General features: G+C 45.3%; 1 protein-coding gene across 3 annotated transcripts in view; it reads left to right on the top strand.

Annotated features, from left to right (window-relative positions):
- SHE (Src homology 2 domain containing E) overlaps positions 1 to 20,421 on the top strand; it is a 156,651-nt gene that overhangs the window by 130,578 nt on the left and 5,652 nt on the right. For all 3 annotated transcript variants that reach the window (XR_011304397.1, XR_011304398.1, XM_069651980.1), the window contains exons 3-5: positions 12,432 to 12,767; positions 14,597 to 14,732; positions 15,260 to 15,379. Coding sequence is in view for 1 of the 3 variants with exons in the window: in XM_069651980.1 (XP_069508081.1) it covers positions 12,432 to 12,767; positions 14,597 to 14,732; positions 15,260 to 15,379 (592 nt within the window). In the remaining 2 variants the exon portion in view is untranslated. The remainder of the gene's footprint in view (positions 1 to 12,431; positions 12,768 to 14,596; positions 14,733 to 15,259; positions 15,380 to 20,421) is intronic.

Genomic DNA, 20,421 nt, shown 5'->3' with positions numbered 1-20,421 from the left:
TATGATCCCCAAAAGGACTGAGGATTGAGACCCATTTTGGACTTAAGAAACTTGAACAAGTTCCTCAGGAAGGACAAGTTCAAGATGGTTACCCTTTCTCAGATCCTTCAGGCTCTCCAATTGCAAGACTGGATGGTATCATTAGACCTTCAGGATACTTTCTTTCATGTGCCAATCCATCTCAAGCACAGAAAGTACCTGAGGTTTGCGGTTGGCGGTCCTCATAAATTTCGAGTTCTGCCATTCGGGCTGACCTCCGCCCCAAAGGTTGGTGGCAGCGAGTCTCAGGAGAGGTGGGATTCACGTCTACCCCTACCTGGACGATTGGCTGATCAGGGCTCGTTCACCCAAGCAGGCCCGGGAACAACTCAGCTTAACTTGCCACTCTCTTCACAAACTGGGCTTCTCCCTCAATTACAAGAAGTCTCACTTGATACAACCCCCAAGACTCTGGGGCAGTCCTGGATACTTCCTCTGGGAAAGCCACGCCACCTGATGTGATAGCTCAACACATTCTGGAAATGGTTACCAAATGACAGAGTGCCCAGCATCGTCCGTCCTTCAATTTTCTGAGGTTGCTCAGTCTCATGGCCTCCTGCATTTTCCTGGTGCTAGAGGCTCGTCTGAGAATGAGATCCCTCCAATGGGCTCTCAGGACTGAGTGTTCCCAGTTCTCAGGCAGAATGTCAGACCACCTGCAAGTTCCGAACAGAGTTGTTCAGGACCTTCTGCGGTGGGCCTGCAAAGACAACATTCTCACGGGAGAATCTTTTTGGCAGCCATGGCTGAAGATGACGGTATTGACGGATGCCTCACTGACGGGGTGGGGGGCCCACAACAACGAGCTGACAATCAGCGGTCGTTGGTCTCCATTAGAGACCAAACTATACATCAACTTTTTTGGGCTGAGGGCAATCAGACTAGCGCTCAACAAGAAAGGAGGTTAAGGGTCACTACCACTGTGCAGAGAGGCAATGCATCTCTGGTTCTGGGTGATTTAAGAAAGACTCTATCAGCAGTTCACCTAGCCGGAAAGCAGAACACGGCGGCGGATGCTCTGAGCAGGCAGAGCACAGTCTCCCACGAGTGAGAACTAGCTCAGGAAGCCCTTCAAGAGATCTTCACCCTTTTGGGAACCGCTCAAGTGGATCTGTTTGTGACCAATGTCAACCGGAAGTGCGAACTGTTTTGCTTAAGGGAATTTCCTCGAGAAGCTCAAGGGGACGCGTTTGTGGTGGACTGGGAGTTTCCACTGCTGTATGTGTTTCCTCCTGTCCCCGCCAATCCTCACGTGATCAGGAGGTTGAGAAAGCTTGGGGAAACCCATAATCCTCATTGTCCTGGATCGGGCCAAGAGGAAGTGGTACCCGGACCTTCTGGACATGTCCATCTGCCCTCCAATATGTCTTCCACAAAGAGAGGATCTTCTCTCGCAAGAGGAAGGTCGGGTTCTCCATCCAGAGTTCAAGACACTCAGCCTTCATGCATGGTTTCTGAAAGGCTGAGATACAAGGATTGAGACCTCCCGGATGATGTAATGGAGATTTTGCTTTCGGCCAGGCGACCAGCAACAAAATCTTTGTACCGTTGCTGTTGTAACAGGTTCAGCAACTGGTGCAGGCATACGAATGTGGATCCCTTTCTGTCACACTTACGGTGCTTTCTTTTTTGTTACATTTGGCAAATCTGAGGCTCCAGATTGGAACAATTAAGGGTTATTTTGCAGCGCTTTCCATTTTCAAGCGCTCTTCAGGGGAGGATTCATATTTTAAGATCCCTCTGATTGTTACATTTTTGAAAGGCCTTACTAATGTATATCCCCCAGTCCCATTCAATGCCCCTGTATGGGACCTCAATCTAGTGTAAAGGTTTTTAACGTGCATTCCCTTTCAGCCTTTACACTCATGCCCTTTAAGGCTCTTGACATTAAAAACCATTTTGCTCATTCCAATAACGTCAGCCCGCAGTGTAAGCGAGTTGCAGGCCCTTTCCTGTAAACCTTCACATACGGTATTCCATAAAGACAAGGTCATTCTCAAGCTAAAGCCTTCTTTTTTACCAAAGGTAGTCTCCGATTTCCACTTGTCACAAAAGATTACATTACCAACTTTCTATCCACCTCCTCATCCAGGAAAGGAGGAGAGGTTGCATAGACTGGACCCAAAAAGGGCTGTCAGTTTTTATATATCCAGAATGGCTAAATTTCACCAATATGACCAATTATTCATTGGCTATACTGGTCTCAAATTGAGTCTTGCGGTTACTTAACAAACCATATCCAGATGGCTCATCCTGGCTATTGGCGAATGCTACAGGTTAGCTGGCAAGGACCCGCCGGAAGGCCTAAGGGCACATTCCACAAGGGGCATGGCAACCTCTGCTGCTCTTCAAAGAGGTGTCCCAATCAATGATATTTGTTCAGCGGCCACTTGATAGTCTATCCATACCTTCGTAAGACATTACTGCCTGGATTCATCTTCCAGTCAGGGAGGGCAATTTGCAAAAGCAGTCCTTCATTCAGTGCATGATTAGATCTAAATGTAATTGGTACTCCTACCTCCAAATTACTATTGCTTTGGGAGGCTATCATTTGATGAGAATATGCGGGAGGACACAATCCGATCTGAAGAACAAGTTACCCCTGGTAACGCTCTTTCGATTGGATGCTCCTCCCACGTATTACTTTCGCCCCTCCCAGCCTACCTCGCCGTCCAGTTTACGTGTTATTACACTTTACGTTTTCTGTGAGCCTACGATCTAGAGTACGCCTGGTAATTCCTATTCAGGAGGTGGAAAAACAGAACTGAAGCCAATGTACGCTACTTATACTGATGATGACGTCGAACGGAAGCCCTCGAGGGACATCGACTCGACGACGCTGTACACAGCGTCCTCTTTTGAGAAAAATTACGAAGCAGCTGAAGCTGGAGAGATATTTAACATAAGATGAGGAATACGTGGGAGGAACATCCAATCAAAAGAACGTTACCAGGGGTAAGTAACTTGTTAATCTTAAAACGTGACTCTCGAAAATGGCCAGCTCGATTTTAAAATTCTTTTCAGTAAATCAAGTCATTATATGATCTAAGTACATGTCAATCATCTTGAAAATCGAAGTGACTCATTTTGAGATATTTGTGCCAATTCTTTCACTATGAGAAACCCCCTTTTTAAAAGCTGTTCAAAAACACGATAAACCAACTTTGTTTAAAATTTGAAGCAGTCCACGAACATTTCTGAAATGTTCCATGCAAGGGCAGCTGCTTCAGAATTTTACTGTTGAATTGTTTCCTATCTTTCAATGGAAGGGTCCAAAAAGTTAATAAAAGTTCTATCCTGCAGCTCCTTAGGCATATACAGTTAACGTTAACTATGCCATGTACTAACGCAATGGCATATTACATGATACATATAATGCAAATTATGGTCTGGAGTAGTGATGTGCCATTTCCCCATTGGCCAATGTCTGGGCTAAATGAATCGGAATAGCTTAGAAAAGTTTCACGCATAGCCTGTAAATTAGCCATTGAGGGGGAAACTGCATGAGTTCCCCGATGTTAGCTGTTGGCAGGGCTGTGCGCAGTGCTCCCTCTCATCACAAGAGCGCTGCTCGGAGTCCCACCACCTGCACCGTTCCCCTCTGCGCCCGGACCGCACACGATAACATCTGAAATCCCCAGCCTGCTCTTTATCTCAAACCAAGGTCACTCCTAGTATACGCAACCGGTGTGCATATGCAAGCTCGAGCCACTGAACTCCATTTGTTTGCTGGGCCCCACTCAGTGTATGCGGAACAGTATTCATTACCAAGCCCCGCCTTTCTCTCGCCCCTCAGCAGGCTGCTATGTGCTACCTGGGAAAGCAGCCAGTTACCTGCAATCATCCCCGCCCCCCAAAACTGGACCGTAATAGCTTTATAGGCCCGCTCTTATTCGACCCCCTCAGGCCGTATGGGAGTTATTGGTCTGTAAACCTTGTTAAAGGCCCCTGCTGCTCTCAGGCCTTTAACTCAGTAGTCAGAGCCCATAATTCCCTGTATAGCCCTGGGCCAGGGTCTATAAAGCATAAATAATATAATGTATAGCCTGGTTTTAGCTCCCATTGCTCCTCCATAGCCAAGTCTCATTGAGCTTCACATGTGGTAGTATACAAATGAGATTCATCCGTATCTAAGAGAAGCCAAGGAACTGCGTTGGATAACATTTTACTTGGTTATGTCTGAACCTGAATAAGAATCTCAGTGGTCACACTCAAAGCAACATTGATTTAAGATGTAATTCTGTGCCTTCGTTAGGGATATAGTGATGCAAAAATATAGGCCTGGCTCCTTACACCAGTACATAACCACAGTATTTGGTAACCACTTGATTCTGGGGCCGTTACATGGCCTTTTTAGTATAGCACGTATCAGTGTTTTCATGAAAGCGTTACAATATTATGATTTGGTATTGAAACATGAACTGTGAGGACAGGAGGAGGGGGTAGATCTCACAGGAAAGGTTTCTTTTTGACTGCACAGTTGATTTATAGATACACTATGGTCTGAGCAGACAGGGCAGTATGTTGAATGCTCATAAGCAAGTTAAAATCCCAGCAACAAAGTGAATACCATTAAATATGGTAATACATATATATTTTATATATGGATTTTATTATTATTTGGTTAAGATAACTTAACCTTTAACAAACAAGAAAAAGAACCAATAAAATACACAGAAAATAATTTGTCACAGAATTCATAAAAGCCATATAAACAATTTCATTAAATACATAGATACATTCCTTAAACAATAACATTAATAAACTTGAAGTAAATATCCAAAAAATCCTACTCTTAAACATCTATCAACGAAGTAGAAGAATGTGAAGATGTATCACAAAACACTTCTAATTCCAAGAATTTAAACAAATTAATAATTGCAATGACAGTAGAGGTAGTATGACCAGCTAGACCGGCAGACCAGATTAGATCTTCATCACCCAAGGCAAAAGTGATTCCACCTTATGCACTTTACAGCCGGACAGAGTACCAACAAATGTTTTAAGAGTTTCACAATCGGACTCAACCTTACAGAATCGACATCCAGTTTGGTCCGCTTCTAATAAACCAAATCTGTCCAAAATCTGTTTAGTCATAATCAAATTCCATCTGAAATGCAGAAAAATATGCCTTACGAACTTGGCTGGATAAATCCTCACGCCTAGAAACACTTGTGTACAGGCGCGTTATAAATGACTTATATCATAAATAGCGAAAAAAATAAAAAGTGGGGGGGGGGGGGCAATGTTACTAATTTCTTAAGTTCTCCCTGCAGATGGCTAAGAGAGGAATGCAAGTGCAATGTCTGAATGGTTTTAATCCAATCATAGTCAAATAGGAGTTTCTTAACTTTAGAAGGATGATCCATTATATCCATCAAGGAGCAGGCCACCTCTGAAAGGAGTGCAGTGCAGAAACTATGCTCACCCAACCATATACTACCTTTTGACTCCAAAATCTATTTCTAATCCTCAAACAGTGAACCATTCAATGGACATAGAATGTTTGTTACAAGTGACATAGGTTTCCACTGTGCTCAAGCTCTCAAAGATACAATACCCAACTATTATCTAATTGCATTTATCGGGACAGAGTTAGGTAGATACAGAAATCAGAGCCTCAAGAGTTGGCAAATACTCTAAAATGGATAAAGGATAAACATCCATGCCATATAGGATTTTAGGACCAATCTTTTTGTCACGGTACTTTATACATGGCTTTAGGGTATAGCTACCATATAAAGAATCGACCCTCACCAATTGATTAGCAAGGGCCAAAGTATGACTCTTCAGCTACTTTAAGCTTTGTTGGGCCAGGTCTAGATTGTAAAAAAAAAAGAAAAGTGAATTAATGAGTCGACTTTCCGAACTGGCTCTGAACCAAAACGCCATCGGAAGACAGTCTCTTTCCTACTCTTAAAACATTGCATTATTTTTGTCTTAGCGGGATGAATCTGGAGAGCATGGTTGTCCATGAAAACAGGAAATGCATCAATAAAACGTTGCAGTCCCACCGGGGTACAATCGAAAATGAGAAAGTCATCCGCATAAGACAACCAAAACGGCCTTAAATGATGGAGGTTAGGAGTAATAAAGACAGCAGTTTTTAAATGGTCGCCTATGTCTGACATGTAAAGATTAAGATTGTCAAAATGCAACGCTGTCTGAAGCTGCGAAAGTTCGAAATTTGGCAAGAAATATATAAACCGAATATAAACCCACTATCAATCTTAAAAGACCAACAGGGATTCCCCACAGAAGGAGTTTGGACCATAAACAGTTACGTTTTACAGCATCAAAAGCGGCTGTACGATCGATGGAAGCAATAAACACATGTTATAGTGCTTTGAATCAGAAGGAATCGGCCATAAAGCGCTTTGTAAGAAGCAGTGGGAAAACCTAGACAACTATAATAACATCAAAACGTACAAGGCCACAGACCTACAAAAGAATACATGCGACTAGACAAACACCCTGCGTCTGTCACCTACTGTCTGGCTTCACCCTTGCGAATATTGTGATCCAGCCACTCCAAGAAAGCCAAAATGTATGGTGGGGGTTGTGGTCGGGGAAATTCTGGTGGAAATGCCATTTTTTAGCCCACATTTCCGCTCTGTGCTGCTGAAACAGGTGCACATGGCAGTTAAAGAAAGGCACTCATCCTGATATAGTGCGTCTCACAGTTTTTGAATCCTGCCGTTCACTGCAGGAGTTGCATGAGTGGGGAGCATACATCATGAAAAGAGGTCCAGTCATCCCCCTCTTCCACCCTCCCTAGAGGGAAATGGGAGATTTTGTTGCAGTGTTTTTAAACGAAGTAGAATTAATCAAATTTTTTATAGCAGATTATGCCACAGATATATTTGTAGGGTGGGCTTAGGTAAATAATTCATGTAGGAGGTTTAAGGGGGATGCTGCGGATGGTTTCCCCTGTATATATTTGCAGCAAAATCATGCAGAAAAAAGAATTTGATGAATTCTACTTCAATAAATAATACTCAACCAAATCACATAGAACCCCCTGGAGATGCCAGACGTTAGGAAAGTATGCCCCTCTGGCAGACTCAGAAAAAGCTCCTCCAAAATTGCAAGATCACTCTAAATTTGGAATGGAGACCCAGTGCAAGTATCCTTCATCTTCTGTTCATGCACCCTCCACCCATGATTCACCAACATCACCCCTCAGTTCTTATCTTATCTGCCTACCTGTAGGATGCAGGGAAAAGCTTATATTCAAGATTCCACCAAGGGCTCAACGAAGATGTGCGAGGGCCAATTTTAAAATCATATCTGGGTCCCCTTTGCCTACAATTGATAAAATTCCACCTGCATATGTCAGCAAAAATAATGCTTTGATGTGGTGTAGTTTAAGGTGTTCAAAAATACTGTAGAAATATGGTAAATTTGTTTTTTGCTGCACAGGCAGTTTCAGTTGGTGCAGTATTGTAACCCCAGTGCAAATATCCAGTCACGTAATCGATATCGTTTTTAACATCTTACTTTCTGGATTACAGGACTCCTAGGCTTCCTTAGTGGGTTTATGCACACCCAGAGCTTCGTCTTGTGTCTTGAGCACTCCTAGATAAAGCAGTCATACGTTGTGGGCACCCATTGTTTAAAAGTGAGAAAATGCCCTGACGTTTGGTCCTGCTGGCACCTTTCTGGACCGTGTTTTTTGTGGCAGGCCAATATTTTAAAGTCCAATGGCACATTTTCTAAATATTCCCTTCTTCTCGGGCGAATGTCGATGATGGCTGGGTTCAAGCAATGCGCCAGATGTGGTAGGCCATTCTGTGTCTGACTCACACCGAGCATGCCCAATTTGTTTGGGGAATGTTTCACCAAGCAATTATCTGCTAGATCTGTGTAGAATTCACTAGCGTATCTGTAATGAAGGCACCCTTAAAATTCATTAAGTGGTCATGGCATTGAAATAGCAAGCAGGAATAGACCTATGAGGTGAAATCTTCGCTAGAAGGAATACGATCTCCCTTCAAACTGGGTTATTCCACAGTCCGATCAGGAATGGACATTTCTGGCACATGTATCTCCCAGTACCTCTCAGAGAGAATGCTCCCAAATCTTGGTTTCTTGCCAATATTCTCTTACATTCAGATGAGGTTCTAAAGATACTGCAGTAATGAACTCAAACTTCAGTACCAAGCTTTTCAAGTGTGCTGCTCTCCATGGTGAATCAGTCATCATACCTCAACCTCAGTGAAAGACTTTACACAGCTCTCTTCCTTTTGGAGGTTGAGTCTATCTCTCTCCAGTGTCCTGGCACATTGAAATCGGTATTGGTGGTGAGGGGGTGCGAGAACATAGAAAACATTTGAAGTGGAAGATCTGAATGTGGCCCTCATGACCCCCACCCGACTTACAGCCCGGAGGCATAGAAATGAGAGATGTACATCAATCCTAGGCCCTTCATCGCCATCGGTGATGTAGCGCAGATGTGAGACACCTTATTCGCTCAGACAGCCATCCAACCGTACCCGACTGACAATATGGAAGAGATACAGTTGTCCTTGATCGAGCCAGTCAACTGACTATAACCTCGAGAAGCTGATGACATCACTACTGACATCTAGACGTAGATGCGTTAGACATGAAGCATATAGGTATCCATGCACAAAGTTCGAAGACATTTTTAGTTTATTGCAGCTAGACACAAAAAAAATGCTAATTACTCATAGTAGTTACAGGACTGATACACTTACACGAGTAAATCTTCAGCTATACGGAAATGGCAAGATGCTAAGAATACGTACAATTAGCTTTCTCATTATTTATTACGACTAACATGGGCGCCCATAAGAACAAAGATGGAAGCCATAGGTGCATTGAAGTGAACGGGGGAAAGCAAGGCAAACTTCTAATAGATGGAGAGGCTGATAGTCTGATTCAGCTAAAGGCAGGCAGAGCTTCCAGCACAGACACACGATGCACATCCTAGCCAAGGACGAGCAGAGACGGAAAGTTTCCAGTTACCAAGGCGATAAGGCACTGGTTCCATGTGATTACAACGAAAACGGGAATAACAAAAACAATTTAAACAATCCTAAAATAACAAAAAATAACTAATATTTTTTCATTTATTTGGGGTGTCCCCTCCCCAAGCCCCTCATTTCCCTACATCCACAGCCTTACCCCAAGCCCCTCCCGACCCGTTTTATTGCCTTAGCCCACCCCCTAAATATACTTTAAATAAAAAATGCAGTATTTTTTGGTCATTTAAAAAGTTGTTCGTTATTCCAAATTTGTTATACCTAAGGCACCTGCAAAGGATCTAGCCTAAAATCATCATAATTACAAATGGGAGAGCTCCATTTCATGGTCCCTGCACACGTGACCTAGAAGAAAAGGACATTGTCTATTGAGGCAGATGAAGGAATGCTCTTCCCATCGAACCAGAGGTGGAAAGATACAATTACTGCGCAGGTTCAAAGCTGGATGTACGCTCTCAGGACTCAGGCGATCGGAAATGGCAACTTATTGGGAACACATAGCACCTTTGTGATCTTTCCCATTGCCTTGAATAGTTTCACTCAACCTGGTAGCTGTCCAATGTCTCAAGGCTGGGAAGACCTGTTCTGTCCAATCCGTAGCTACCTTTCACCTTAAGCACACGGTGTTGCAGGGGCCAATAATTACCCTGTTGACCTGCAACTTTGTAATGGTAACATTTAGAGGTGGTCCTAAGAGGAGCCACCAGATATGGCGATCCAATAACCAGTCTAACCCCTATGGATTACATACATAGTTTTCATAGACTAACTAATCCCCATTGCTGATAGGTTTTTTGGGACATAACTTGTGTTTATGAAGTCACTAGCCTTTAAAATGGTGTAACCCACGTTTGAAGGAGGAGAGCTTCTGGAACGAGATGCTGATCTTGCGCGATCCCTGTAATTTCGATTGATAATAAAGATAATAAACTTTGCCCTATGGTTGAGTCTTCCATTCTTGTGATGAGGATTTTGTTGGGGCCCAAGTATTCTCTCGCTGGTAATCGGGGTGACTGCTAAGAGTGCCCCTACTGCTCCTTTATGCATTCCACAACCACCAACTTGATCTCTGCATCATTTGAGGAATCATAAAAGGTGTCAGTGGAGGTTCCTCTATACAACTGGCACGAGAATCGGTAGCAGAGCCTGTCTCCAAGTTGTCCTATTGTAGTCATAAACATGAGAATAGATGCTAAAAACCGAGAAAGCATTTCCAGCTAAAACAGCTATTAGCTGGAAATGGTGCTTCCTTGTGACACCTGACTATTTACTGATACCGAAGCATTTGTTATCGGTACCAGAGGCTGATATATTTACCCATCTGTACCAAGGCATTTGGAACCCACCTACATTTCAGACTCAGAAAAAGACTCTAATTTCATTCAGTCTAATATTTCGCTGTGCTTCTACACAAACCTTTCAGAAAACCAAGTTAACCGAAAGGGTTCACTGGACCCTTGGTTTTCTCCAGAGTAGCCAGATCATCTGCCTCTTAAGTCGTGAGGAATCTAGTCCCCCTTTCTTTTTTTATAGCAAAGGGGCAGGTGCCCAGAACTCTATTTTCAAAACCTTGCTAGAATACTGTGAATTCTGGCTATGCTGAACATCTTCTACCTGTGCAGTTTTTACTGCGGTTATCAGTCCAATGTTTCTTGTATTCCATTCATCTTGAAACAGGCACAGAGGTGGATGGCAGATAGTTCGTGTGGGTGGAACCAAGACGGGACTGAGCTTCTCTTGATCTCCACTACTAGGTCCTTGGAAAAAAAAGCCTTCATTACTTATCCAGAAATTTATTTTTTCTCCATCCTCAATTAAAGTCCACAAGGTCAAAGCACTGGGAATTACCCTTAATTCCATGCCCCCATGTGACCTAAAATGAATTCCATCGTTAATGCCACCAATTATCATCTCGGGCGATGAATACAGCTTGCACTGTTACTTTCAGAAACCCACTGTGCTATCATTGTCGGGGCATTGTATGCTGTGGGGTGCATTATTGTAACATAGTGTGTGCTGGTTCTCGTGACTATATAAATCAGCATATCAAAGTATTATAGAAGACTACATCACGAATAATCCCTAACACTCCTAGACGTACACATATAACTCCAGTCCTCAGAAAATTGCATTTGCTGTCTGTTAAGTCTTCTCACTTTCACTCATGAAGCACACCATGTGAAATGGCCCTCCCATTTCAACGCATATAAAATGGTAACCACCTCCCGTCCCCAGAGAGCCAACACATGATACACAGTTCTCGACACCGATTCAAGTGAACGAGAGGTTTTGGGCTCCATTCATTCAGGAAAAAATGAAGACACTCTTATTTTCATATATATTTTAAGACTTGCTTAACATCAGCCTAGATCTTTTATATGTATTTTGCTTTAGGATCTCATTGTTTAAGAGGAGTGCTTAGATATTTAAGGGTTGGTAATGCATAATGGAAAAAGGTACACTACCAGTGTATCCTGACTTCCTCTGTCTCATCCAGATTTTGATAGGGCAAAAACTATAATGGAAGCAGTAATGTAGGCTATATTGTTGGACATATTTGTGGATATACGAGCTGCACAAATATATAAAAGGATATACGCTGTTACTGTTATTTTGAAACGTGTTTTTCAAGGAAAGACTCCAAAATGTTGTATAGGATCAAAGCTGTGCCTCTCTAAAAAGCTAAAAAGGATTTTCGTGGTGATGCAGTACTTGGTTCTACCTTTAGCGCCTTCACAGCACCCTCCTCTCTGTACTCTTGGAGCATATACTGTGCTTCAACCTTGCATTGAAAATAAAAACACTTAAAAACTAAATGGTGATGCTTGACGACATGCAGGTTGGGTTCTCAGCAAGCCAATAGATATTTTCTGTAGGCACCCATTCTGAAAAGTAAGAAGAGGCCTGTTCACCTGGCAGCAGGGCAGGCATTCCCAAACAGTTCCAAAGGAGGGGGAGCAAAGACTAAGAGTACTAGAATCACCAGGAAGGAAATATTTCCTGTTTCCATGACCCAAATTCTGCTTTATCAATCTCCCTTTCTCGGCCATCTCTCCAAAATGTATGTACATGTTGTTTTTTCAGCCCACCTTTCTCCACCCTTCCTTTTGGAATCTGAGTCTTTTCACCACCCTCTCTCTTTTCCAAAATGTAACCATAGAGATATCATTTCAAAATCTGTTTCAGGATGTTGACCACCATAACTGACCCCCTCTGCAACCAGAATCTCCTGGTAGTCTGTTTTCACTACACCTCTCCTCATCCTTCCTCCAGGTTTACAGCTACACGACTCTCCTGGTTGACCGACCCTCCAGGTTTTTGCTGCTTCTACTACTGTACAAGAGTCTCCTGGCATGTTTTCACTACTTGTCCTCTCGTTTCTAGATATTCGCCGCAGAGGCTCCAAGGACCCACTGGTTAAAGTCAGCCTCCTTGTAGATATTGACAGCCCTAGTGAACTCATCGGGACCAGTGCCAAGGTAGAGAGGCGAGCCTCCAGGGACCTGCTCGGGAAAGGAAACCAGCTCTATGACACCCCCTATGAGCCCATGGAGGGAGATAGTGAAGCATCACCAAGGCTCAACACACTGCCGACCTCGCCCCAGGAAAGGCGGCCCCGCGCAACCAATGGAAGACTGCCCGAGAATGACGAGAGGCCAGCGGCAGAATACGAGCAGCCATGGGAATGGAAAAAAGAACACATTGTGAGAGCTCTTTCAGGTAAACAGAATATGGACACAAAGGACTGGGGTGTCTCAGAAAATGGGGTTTGTCAAAGTTCCTTGATATGGATGCCCAACCTGCCATGTTATGTTATTCAGCAGTCATCTCTGTTGCTTCTATATGCTGTTGCGGTGCTAACAAATGGGCAGCGGGGGTGTTTGCAGCTCTGCCACAGAGTAACTTGCAGTATACCCCTCTTCTCCTTCGCAGTTGTGGCGTTGCCAGATAGGATAAGGCTTATGCAGATACATCTAATCTCAGATACAAATCATCCCGAAAGTGTAGCTTGAGTGAGCAATGAAGGCCACGCCTGTGTACACCCTCCCGTTTAGGTGAATGAAACAAAGCTGCTTTGGGAATGCGAGGCCAGGTGATACACTGGCAACAAGCAGCCTCTAGTGTAGCTGGTGTCCTCGGCTGCAAGGCACCGAAATTAAGGGTGGAATCTGTGTACTCTGTCTACAGAGGAAAAGATTTAGATGGCAACATTGCAACCAAAATGTCCAACAATTTGGGCCATATTGCCCCTTACAATGAAGGTGAACTGATTTGTATATAGGACTCTCTCATAATGTCAAAGGTAAGCTAAATTTTTAAGAACATAATCCCTGTTTAAAAAAATGACCCTGGATGCGGAGATGTTAGCAGGCCATCATTGGAGGCGATGGTGTTGAGTAAACTACCACTGTAAGCAGTGTTCTTTTCTATCCTCTCCTTTGAAATGGTGTAGATAATTTTATTTACTTTTTGTATAGCACTAGCACATCATCTCAGAGTACTTTAGAGACAGGTCTCCCTTCAAGCACCCCCAAGCTTGTCCCATGACGCTAGTTCAGTAGTTTTGATGATGGGTTTGGTCTCTGGTGCCTGTAGCCGGGGTCCCACATTGTGGGATATAGAAACGGTCTCCTTTGCAGGATGGTCCCTTGCACAGCTTGTGGGTACTCGCTGACAAGTAGTCTGTCTGATGCTAGGTTTATCGTCTATGAGAGGGCAGGGATTCCTTGCCTAGGTAGTTGATGTTCAGTGTGTTTGAGGAACTGGTGTTGTTTTGTTGGTTGTATACTAATTGACCTTTTCAAAATCGACCTCAGGAGAATGGACCTCGGGAGAATTGACCTAATTTAGAAGGTCAATTAGGACATATATGCGGGGGGAAATCCCCTGCAACCTCCCACCCAATCCAAAACCCCCTGCAACCCTTCACCCAATGCCCTTATATTATTTATAATCCAAAACTAACCCAATATATATATGAAATAACTAAAATAATATAAAGGTCAATTGACAGAAGGTCAATTTGGAACACTATAATTCGGTCAGTTGTGCAAAAGGTCAATTGTAAAAGGTCCATTTGGGTAATACCGTTTTGTTGGGCCCTTATGAACATGCCTCCATACTCGCCCTCCTGACTGTGGTTGGACAGATTGCATATTGAGTAGGACATGCTGGAGTGACATGTTCTGGTCTGGGTGTAGTGTGGTGCCAGTTTCTGCTGATATTTTGGTCCTTTGCTTTGTGAACGATACACAAGATCTATAACTTGATCTCTATTGGAGGCAAGTGGATTGCTTTTAGCACAAAGCTATTATGCTCCAATTTTTTCAGGCACAGCCGATCCAGACCACCTACTTTTGGGTCTCTGCAGTTTGTTGATCTGTGTTTTTCATAGACATTTGTTAAAAATGCAATCACTTGGCCTCCATAGCGGTGTTATTTTTGCTGCTTGTTTAAATCTAACTAAGGCTCTTGCAGTGTCCTTATAAAAGATCATGTTTACCATCCTGTCGTTGGTTGTGGTGTTTTTAAACTTTTCTTCTTTGCAGTTCAGTTTGACGGACCTGAGAGATCTCAATCTAAGGAAGAGTCTGTGAGACCGCAGCGGAAAGTTCTGCGACAAGTGACACCTGACCACAGCGACAGTGAGAAGGTGGAGCCGTTCATCCCTCTGGAGAGGCAGCCGTAAGTCCAATAGAGCACAAAGCAGTCAACCTATACCACTGTCACACTAACATACCCCTGGGATCAACCTGGGCACTGCAAACCACCATAAGACTCCGAACCCTTCTTGAATTTGCCTTGTCCGTTGTAGGAGTTTTGCTCTCTAATCACGATCAGAGAATTGTGGAAAATGCATTTCACCTGAACTCCACTACATACAGTTTAAGGATAGACCGATTGGGATGTCACAAGCAACCCACTGCTCCCTGGAAATATGGTAGGAGTCCTCTATAAGAAATACCACACACCCACTCCATCTTTGTTGCTCACCTTTCCTGCTAACTCTCAGCTACACAACATGTATGGGATTTGCATCTTGAAGGCTTTCATTTAAAGTCTGACCAGGAACTCTCCCCACCTGCTTCCAAGTGACAGATCCTATCACTGGATAGGAGGCATAATCCTGCCTGGGGAGATGGTCGTTTCACTCGTCCTCTTGAGTTACGTAAGCAGGAGTGCCCATGCTCAGTATGTTTGTTCCTCCACAGCTGGTACCATGGAGCTGTCACCAGGGCAGAGGCCGAGAGCCGTTTGCAGCCATGCAAGGAAGCCAGCTTTCTGGTGCGCAACAGTGAATCTGGAAACAGCAAGTACTCCATCGCGCTAAAGTGAGTACTACAGCCTATGGCCCTCCACCCTTGCACCCAGGCTGATGTCTTTCTGCTCCAATACACTTCTTTCTGGCAATGTGTCACCCGCGGCCCTGCTTTGCACCCCATGATGACTCCTGTGCTCTCGTCGCCCGTCATGCATGCCAGTTCTGCACCCCAAGACTCCTCTCTGTTCTGCTTGTCAAACGTAGTGCAACTTGTGCTTCACCACTGCAATCCTGTCTGATGTGTACAGCACCCCAAGACCCTTGTCTGCTCTCTACGCATAGCTTCTCTGCAGGCCACAGCCACACGCCTGTCGCATGGCTGGGTAATGAGCACAGTAAGCATGCCTCCCATACCACGTGTGCCCTTCGCTGGTTGGCCCTACGTGCCTGACGTAATTAAAAGAATATGTGCGTTTTGTGCCGGTCAAGTTGTACTGCCACTCCAAAATATTTTACCAGGCAGCTTGAAACCATTCCCTCATATCTGATGGGCACCTATGCACCATCTCAGGCCAACCTTGTGGACCTGCACTGGAAGGCAGGTGGACAGCCCTAGCCACATTGGCTCGGACACTGCAGGAGAAGATACTCTGAACGTAGAACATATCCCCTTCTTTTGCTCTCTGCTCACATTACTCCCTTTACTATTGTTCCAACACTGTGCGAGCCCGCAGACTGGATGTTCAGCTGACCAGCCAACCAAAGGGATTCACTTCGCAGTTTGTAGTTGGTCCGTGCACACTGGGTACTATTATAGAAACTTTGCACTGGTGCAAGCAAGGGCAATTAGCACATGGGTAAAAATTGCTTCAGAGCAAAAAAATGTGTTTTTATTATTTCTTGCGCCATAGCTATGTTTGCCCTAGTCTTAGTCCTTTGCCCTGGTGCAAAATGCATTGACTGTTTTTTCACCACGGTAATGTTTGCCCTAGTGCCAATTGTACTTGCACCAGTGCAACCTTTTTTTTAAATACCACTCACTGCCTGTCCTGCAATTCATTCCTGGGTGCCTGTCATTGTAAATTGTCCACCCACTTGGCCTGCCCCATCCTTCGCCCCTCACCGCCCCACAAACTATAACACAGCTATCCTTCCCATGTCTACTATATGTGCTGTAATGTACCCCCTTTGGTAAGGTGTCATCTTGAATTGAATTGAAAAACAATTTTCTTTTTTTTTTAACTTCACAGTTTAAATACCTCTGCTCTAGCCAAAGCGGCATGCAAGGAATTTAGGCAGTATTAATATAATAATTTAACATAACTAAATCAGGGAAAAATCAAAAGTACAAGAACTACAATTTTTAAAAGGCGTGTCTAGTCACCCGCCACGGCCCAGGAGAACCCGGTGCCTAAAAGAAAACAAATAATGTGAAAGAGCTAAATAAAACCAAATATAAATAATAATCACAGTAGGCAGCCAGGCCGTACCTGTCAGTGTCCACAGTGCACCGGCAATGTGAAGGAGTGTATGAGCCTAAATAGCCAATCCCAAAAGTCTGTCTAATAGGCAGCAAAGACAGACTATAGCAGTCAATACGTGTAGGAAAGAAATAAAATTGCAGCGCTAGCCGGGAACGAGACCCTGGGGCACTTTTCAGATGCCAGGCACCCTCTAGCCAAAGCGGCATACAAGGAATTTAGGCAGATTTAAAATAATAATTTAACATAACAAAACCAGGGAAAAAATCAAAAGTACAAGAAGTAAAATGTGTTCAAGGTGTCCAGTCGCCCACCACGGCCCTGTCCTTTCCTCCCCAATTTCTGAACCAAAATTCTTGTCTGCCCAACTTTGTCACGTGTGCCTCATTCTGCATGCTTTGGCTGCTTTACTTGCCACCATCCCGGGGCTTTTTGCCACAAGACTTAGATTTTCTCGTACATCCCCCCTTGCAGCACAAGTCACATGATGGGTACTCTTACCCTCCCCCTTTACACTCAGTTTGTCCTTTGCCCCACCTCATGGTGCTTGCCCCCTATGAACTCCGAAAACTCTCTATTTGACTTTACAGTCCGGTCTGCTGTCCCGTGCTCTCATTGCACCACCGCCCCATCACAGTCTAGTTTTACACCGTAGCCTAGTGTCTCGAGCTCCCATATCAGGCGCGTTGACTACCCACCCTAACACCAGCGCCCTCCCAAACATGCACTTTGACCCATTGCACAGCGAGTACCTTTTTACTCTCTCCCTTGCCCTTACCCCTTTCACACCGGGCCGGCTGCATCTAGGTCAACACAAGGCCGATCTCCTCAAACCCCCGTGCGCCCTCACCCCATGCCCGATTTACATCCAGGGCGACTGTCCCTGGCTCTCCAGCTTGGACTTTTCTTGTCCTGCCCTTCTCCCCCATACTCCCACCCCAAGCTGGACTGCACGTCCTGGTCTCCTGCCCCCGGTTCTGCGTGTCCTCAGCTCGCTCTTCACTGTCCTCCGGTTTCAGAGGATCATTGTTGGTGCAGTGACTGCCTTTCCTTCCTCAGGAAGCTGAGCCCGAGTGCGAGAAACAATTGAGTTGGAAAAAAACAGGCCCTAAGTGTCGGCCAACACGGGCGCTAGTGGGCAGGCGAAAAGGTAGCCAACGCAGAGGACACAGCTAATCACCCCTGCGAACACAGAAGCCAATATGGCGCTGACAAACCGCTGATCAAAACAGTCTACTCTGGCACCCACTGCTGGTTCTGCTACCTCCCCAGCCTAACTGCTAGTTATTGCTGCCAGCCCTTAGCCCAAGTACTTCGGCACCCATTCTCTGCTGACCTGCACTGCCAAGCATGTGGAGAATAGGCTGCCCCACACACTTCTGGCTCCAACTACCTTCCTTGCGGACACTCTAGTGTCTGCACCCTTCTGACTTCCACTGCCACTACTGAAAACACTGAACTCCCAGCAATGCTGACCACCACAATCTGTGTGGAGAATGATCTGCTGCCCAACACACTGCTGAGCACCACTGCCAATCCTGAGAACGCAATGACACCGTCACACGACCAAACACCAATTCCAACCCTACATTTCTATACTGGTGATCACCATTGCCAACCCTTGGATCACTGTGATCCATACAGACTATAATACCCAACATACTGCAAATCATCACAAGCACTGCCTGCATGTGGACATTCAAGTATCCTAAACACATCTTACGACCACTGGACTCACTGGCGCCCATAAACTGCTGACCGCTACTGCCTGTAAAAACCCTGTGCTGACCACCAGTGCCAGCCCTCGCAACCCTTCTGTAAGGTGCCCAACAGTGTGCGGACCAAACGTGCCAACTCGGAGGCACTATGGCTCACAATTCACTTGGCACACCACTGCCAGCTCTGAGGCCATGATGGCACCTAGCAGACTGCTGACCAAAACCCCCATCCCAGAGAGCAGTATGGATTTTTCCATACACTGCAGATAACCACCGCCGATCCACAGGGTGAACTTGAACTGTACAAACTGCTGCACACACGATTCCCAGCACAACCTAGGAGCGCATGAGTGGTCACACGCACCCAAAACCAGAAATCCCAGGGATTCGCTCAGTTCCCCTTTCCGCATAAAAGCATTCCTTCCCTCTGTCCCTTTCTCCCTTCATGCCAGACCTCCCCCCCCCTTTTCTACATTCCCTCTCCTGTCCCTCTGTCTCTCCCGTGTTCCTTCTAAATATTTTCCCTTCTCCTGATTCAACCTGCCCCCACAGTCCTTATGTTGCCTGCACCACAACCCAGTGATAAATAGGCCAAAGCGCTCTACTTCAGTACTCTTCATCTCTGACTTGTCCTGTCACCACAGCCCTATGCTCCAGCACACTTCATCTCTGACCTTTCCTGTCGCCAAAGCCCTATGCTTCCATCACTCTTCCTCTCTTACCTTTTCTATCGTCCAAGCCCTATGCTTCTAGTACTCTTCCTCTTTGACCTTTCCTGTCACCAAAGCCCTATGTGTCCAGCACCTTTCCTCTCGGACCTTTCCTGTCACCAAAGCCCTATGCTTCTAGTACTCTTCCTCTCTGACCTTTCCTGTCGCCAAAGCCCTATGCTTCTAGTACTCTTCCTCTCTGACCGTTCCTGTCGCCAAAGCCCTATGCTTCTAGTACTCTTCCTCTCTGACCTTTCCTGTCGCCAAAGCCCTATGCTTCTAGTACTCTTCCTCTCTGACCTTTCCTGTCGCCAAAGCCCTAAGCTTCTAGTACTCTTCCTCTCTGACCGTTCCTGTCGCCAAAGCCCTAAGCTTCTAGTACTCTTCCTCTCTGACCGTTCCTGTCGCCAAAGCCCTATGCTTCTAGTACTCTTCCTCTCTGACCTTTCCTGTCGCCAAAGGCCCCAAGCTTCTAGTACTCTTCCTCTCTGACCGTTCCTGTCGCCAAAGCCCTATGCTTCTAGTACTCTTCCTCTCTGACCTTTCCTGTCGCCAAAGCCCTATGCTTCTAGTACTCTTCCTCTCTGACCTTTCCTGTCGCCAAAGGCCCCAAGCTTCTAGTACTCTTCCTCTCTGACCTTTCCTGTCGCCAAAGGCCCTAAGCTTCTAGTACTCTTCCTCTCTGACCTTTCCCGTCGCCAAAGGCCCTAAGCTTCTAATACTCTTCCTCGCCGATCTGTCAGCAAAGACCTATGCTTTTCAGCATCTTCATCTCCGACCTGTCCTTTCATTAACCCTTTATCACCTGCCTTTGTTTCCACCACCAGCCTGCTTACCTTACCCAATCCATCCTTCCTCCCACACCTTCTCTCACCCCAGCAAGCTTCAATTTCACCTTTTCTCGCCTGCTTTCTCCCTGTCCACCATCGGCCTCCTTACCTTAACCCAATCCATCCTTCCTCTCACCCCAGCAAGCTTCAATTTCACCTTTTCTCGCCTGCCTTCTCCCTGTCCACCATCGGCCTCCTTACCTTAACCCAATCCATCCTTCCTCTCACCCCAGCAAGCTTCAATTTCACCTTTTCTCGCCTGCCTTCTCCCTGTCCACCATCGGCCTCCTTACCTTAACCCAATCCATCCTTCCTCTCACCCCAGCAAGCTTCAATTTCACCTTTTCTCGCCTGCCTTCTCCCTGTCCAGCAC

This window comes from Ambystoma mexicanum, chromosome 1p (assembly GCF_040938575.1).
Source record: "Ambystoma mexicanum isolate Mex_15411 chromosome 1p, UKY_AmexF1_1, whole genome shotgun sequence".
Classification (NCBI taxonomy): Eukaryota; Metazoa; Chordata; class Amphibia; order Caudata; family Ambystomatidae; genus Ambystoma; species Ambystoma mexicanum.
The sequence above is the reverse complement of the archived record's forward strand: the minus strand, read 5'-3'. Positions and strand labels throughout refer to the sequence as shown.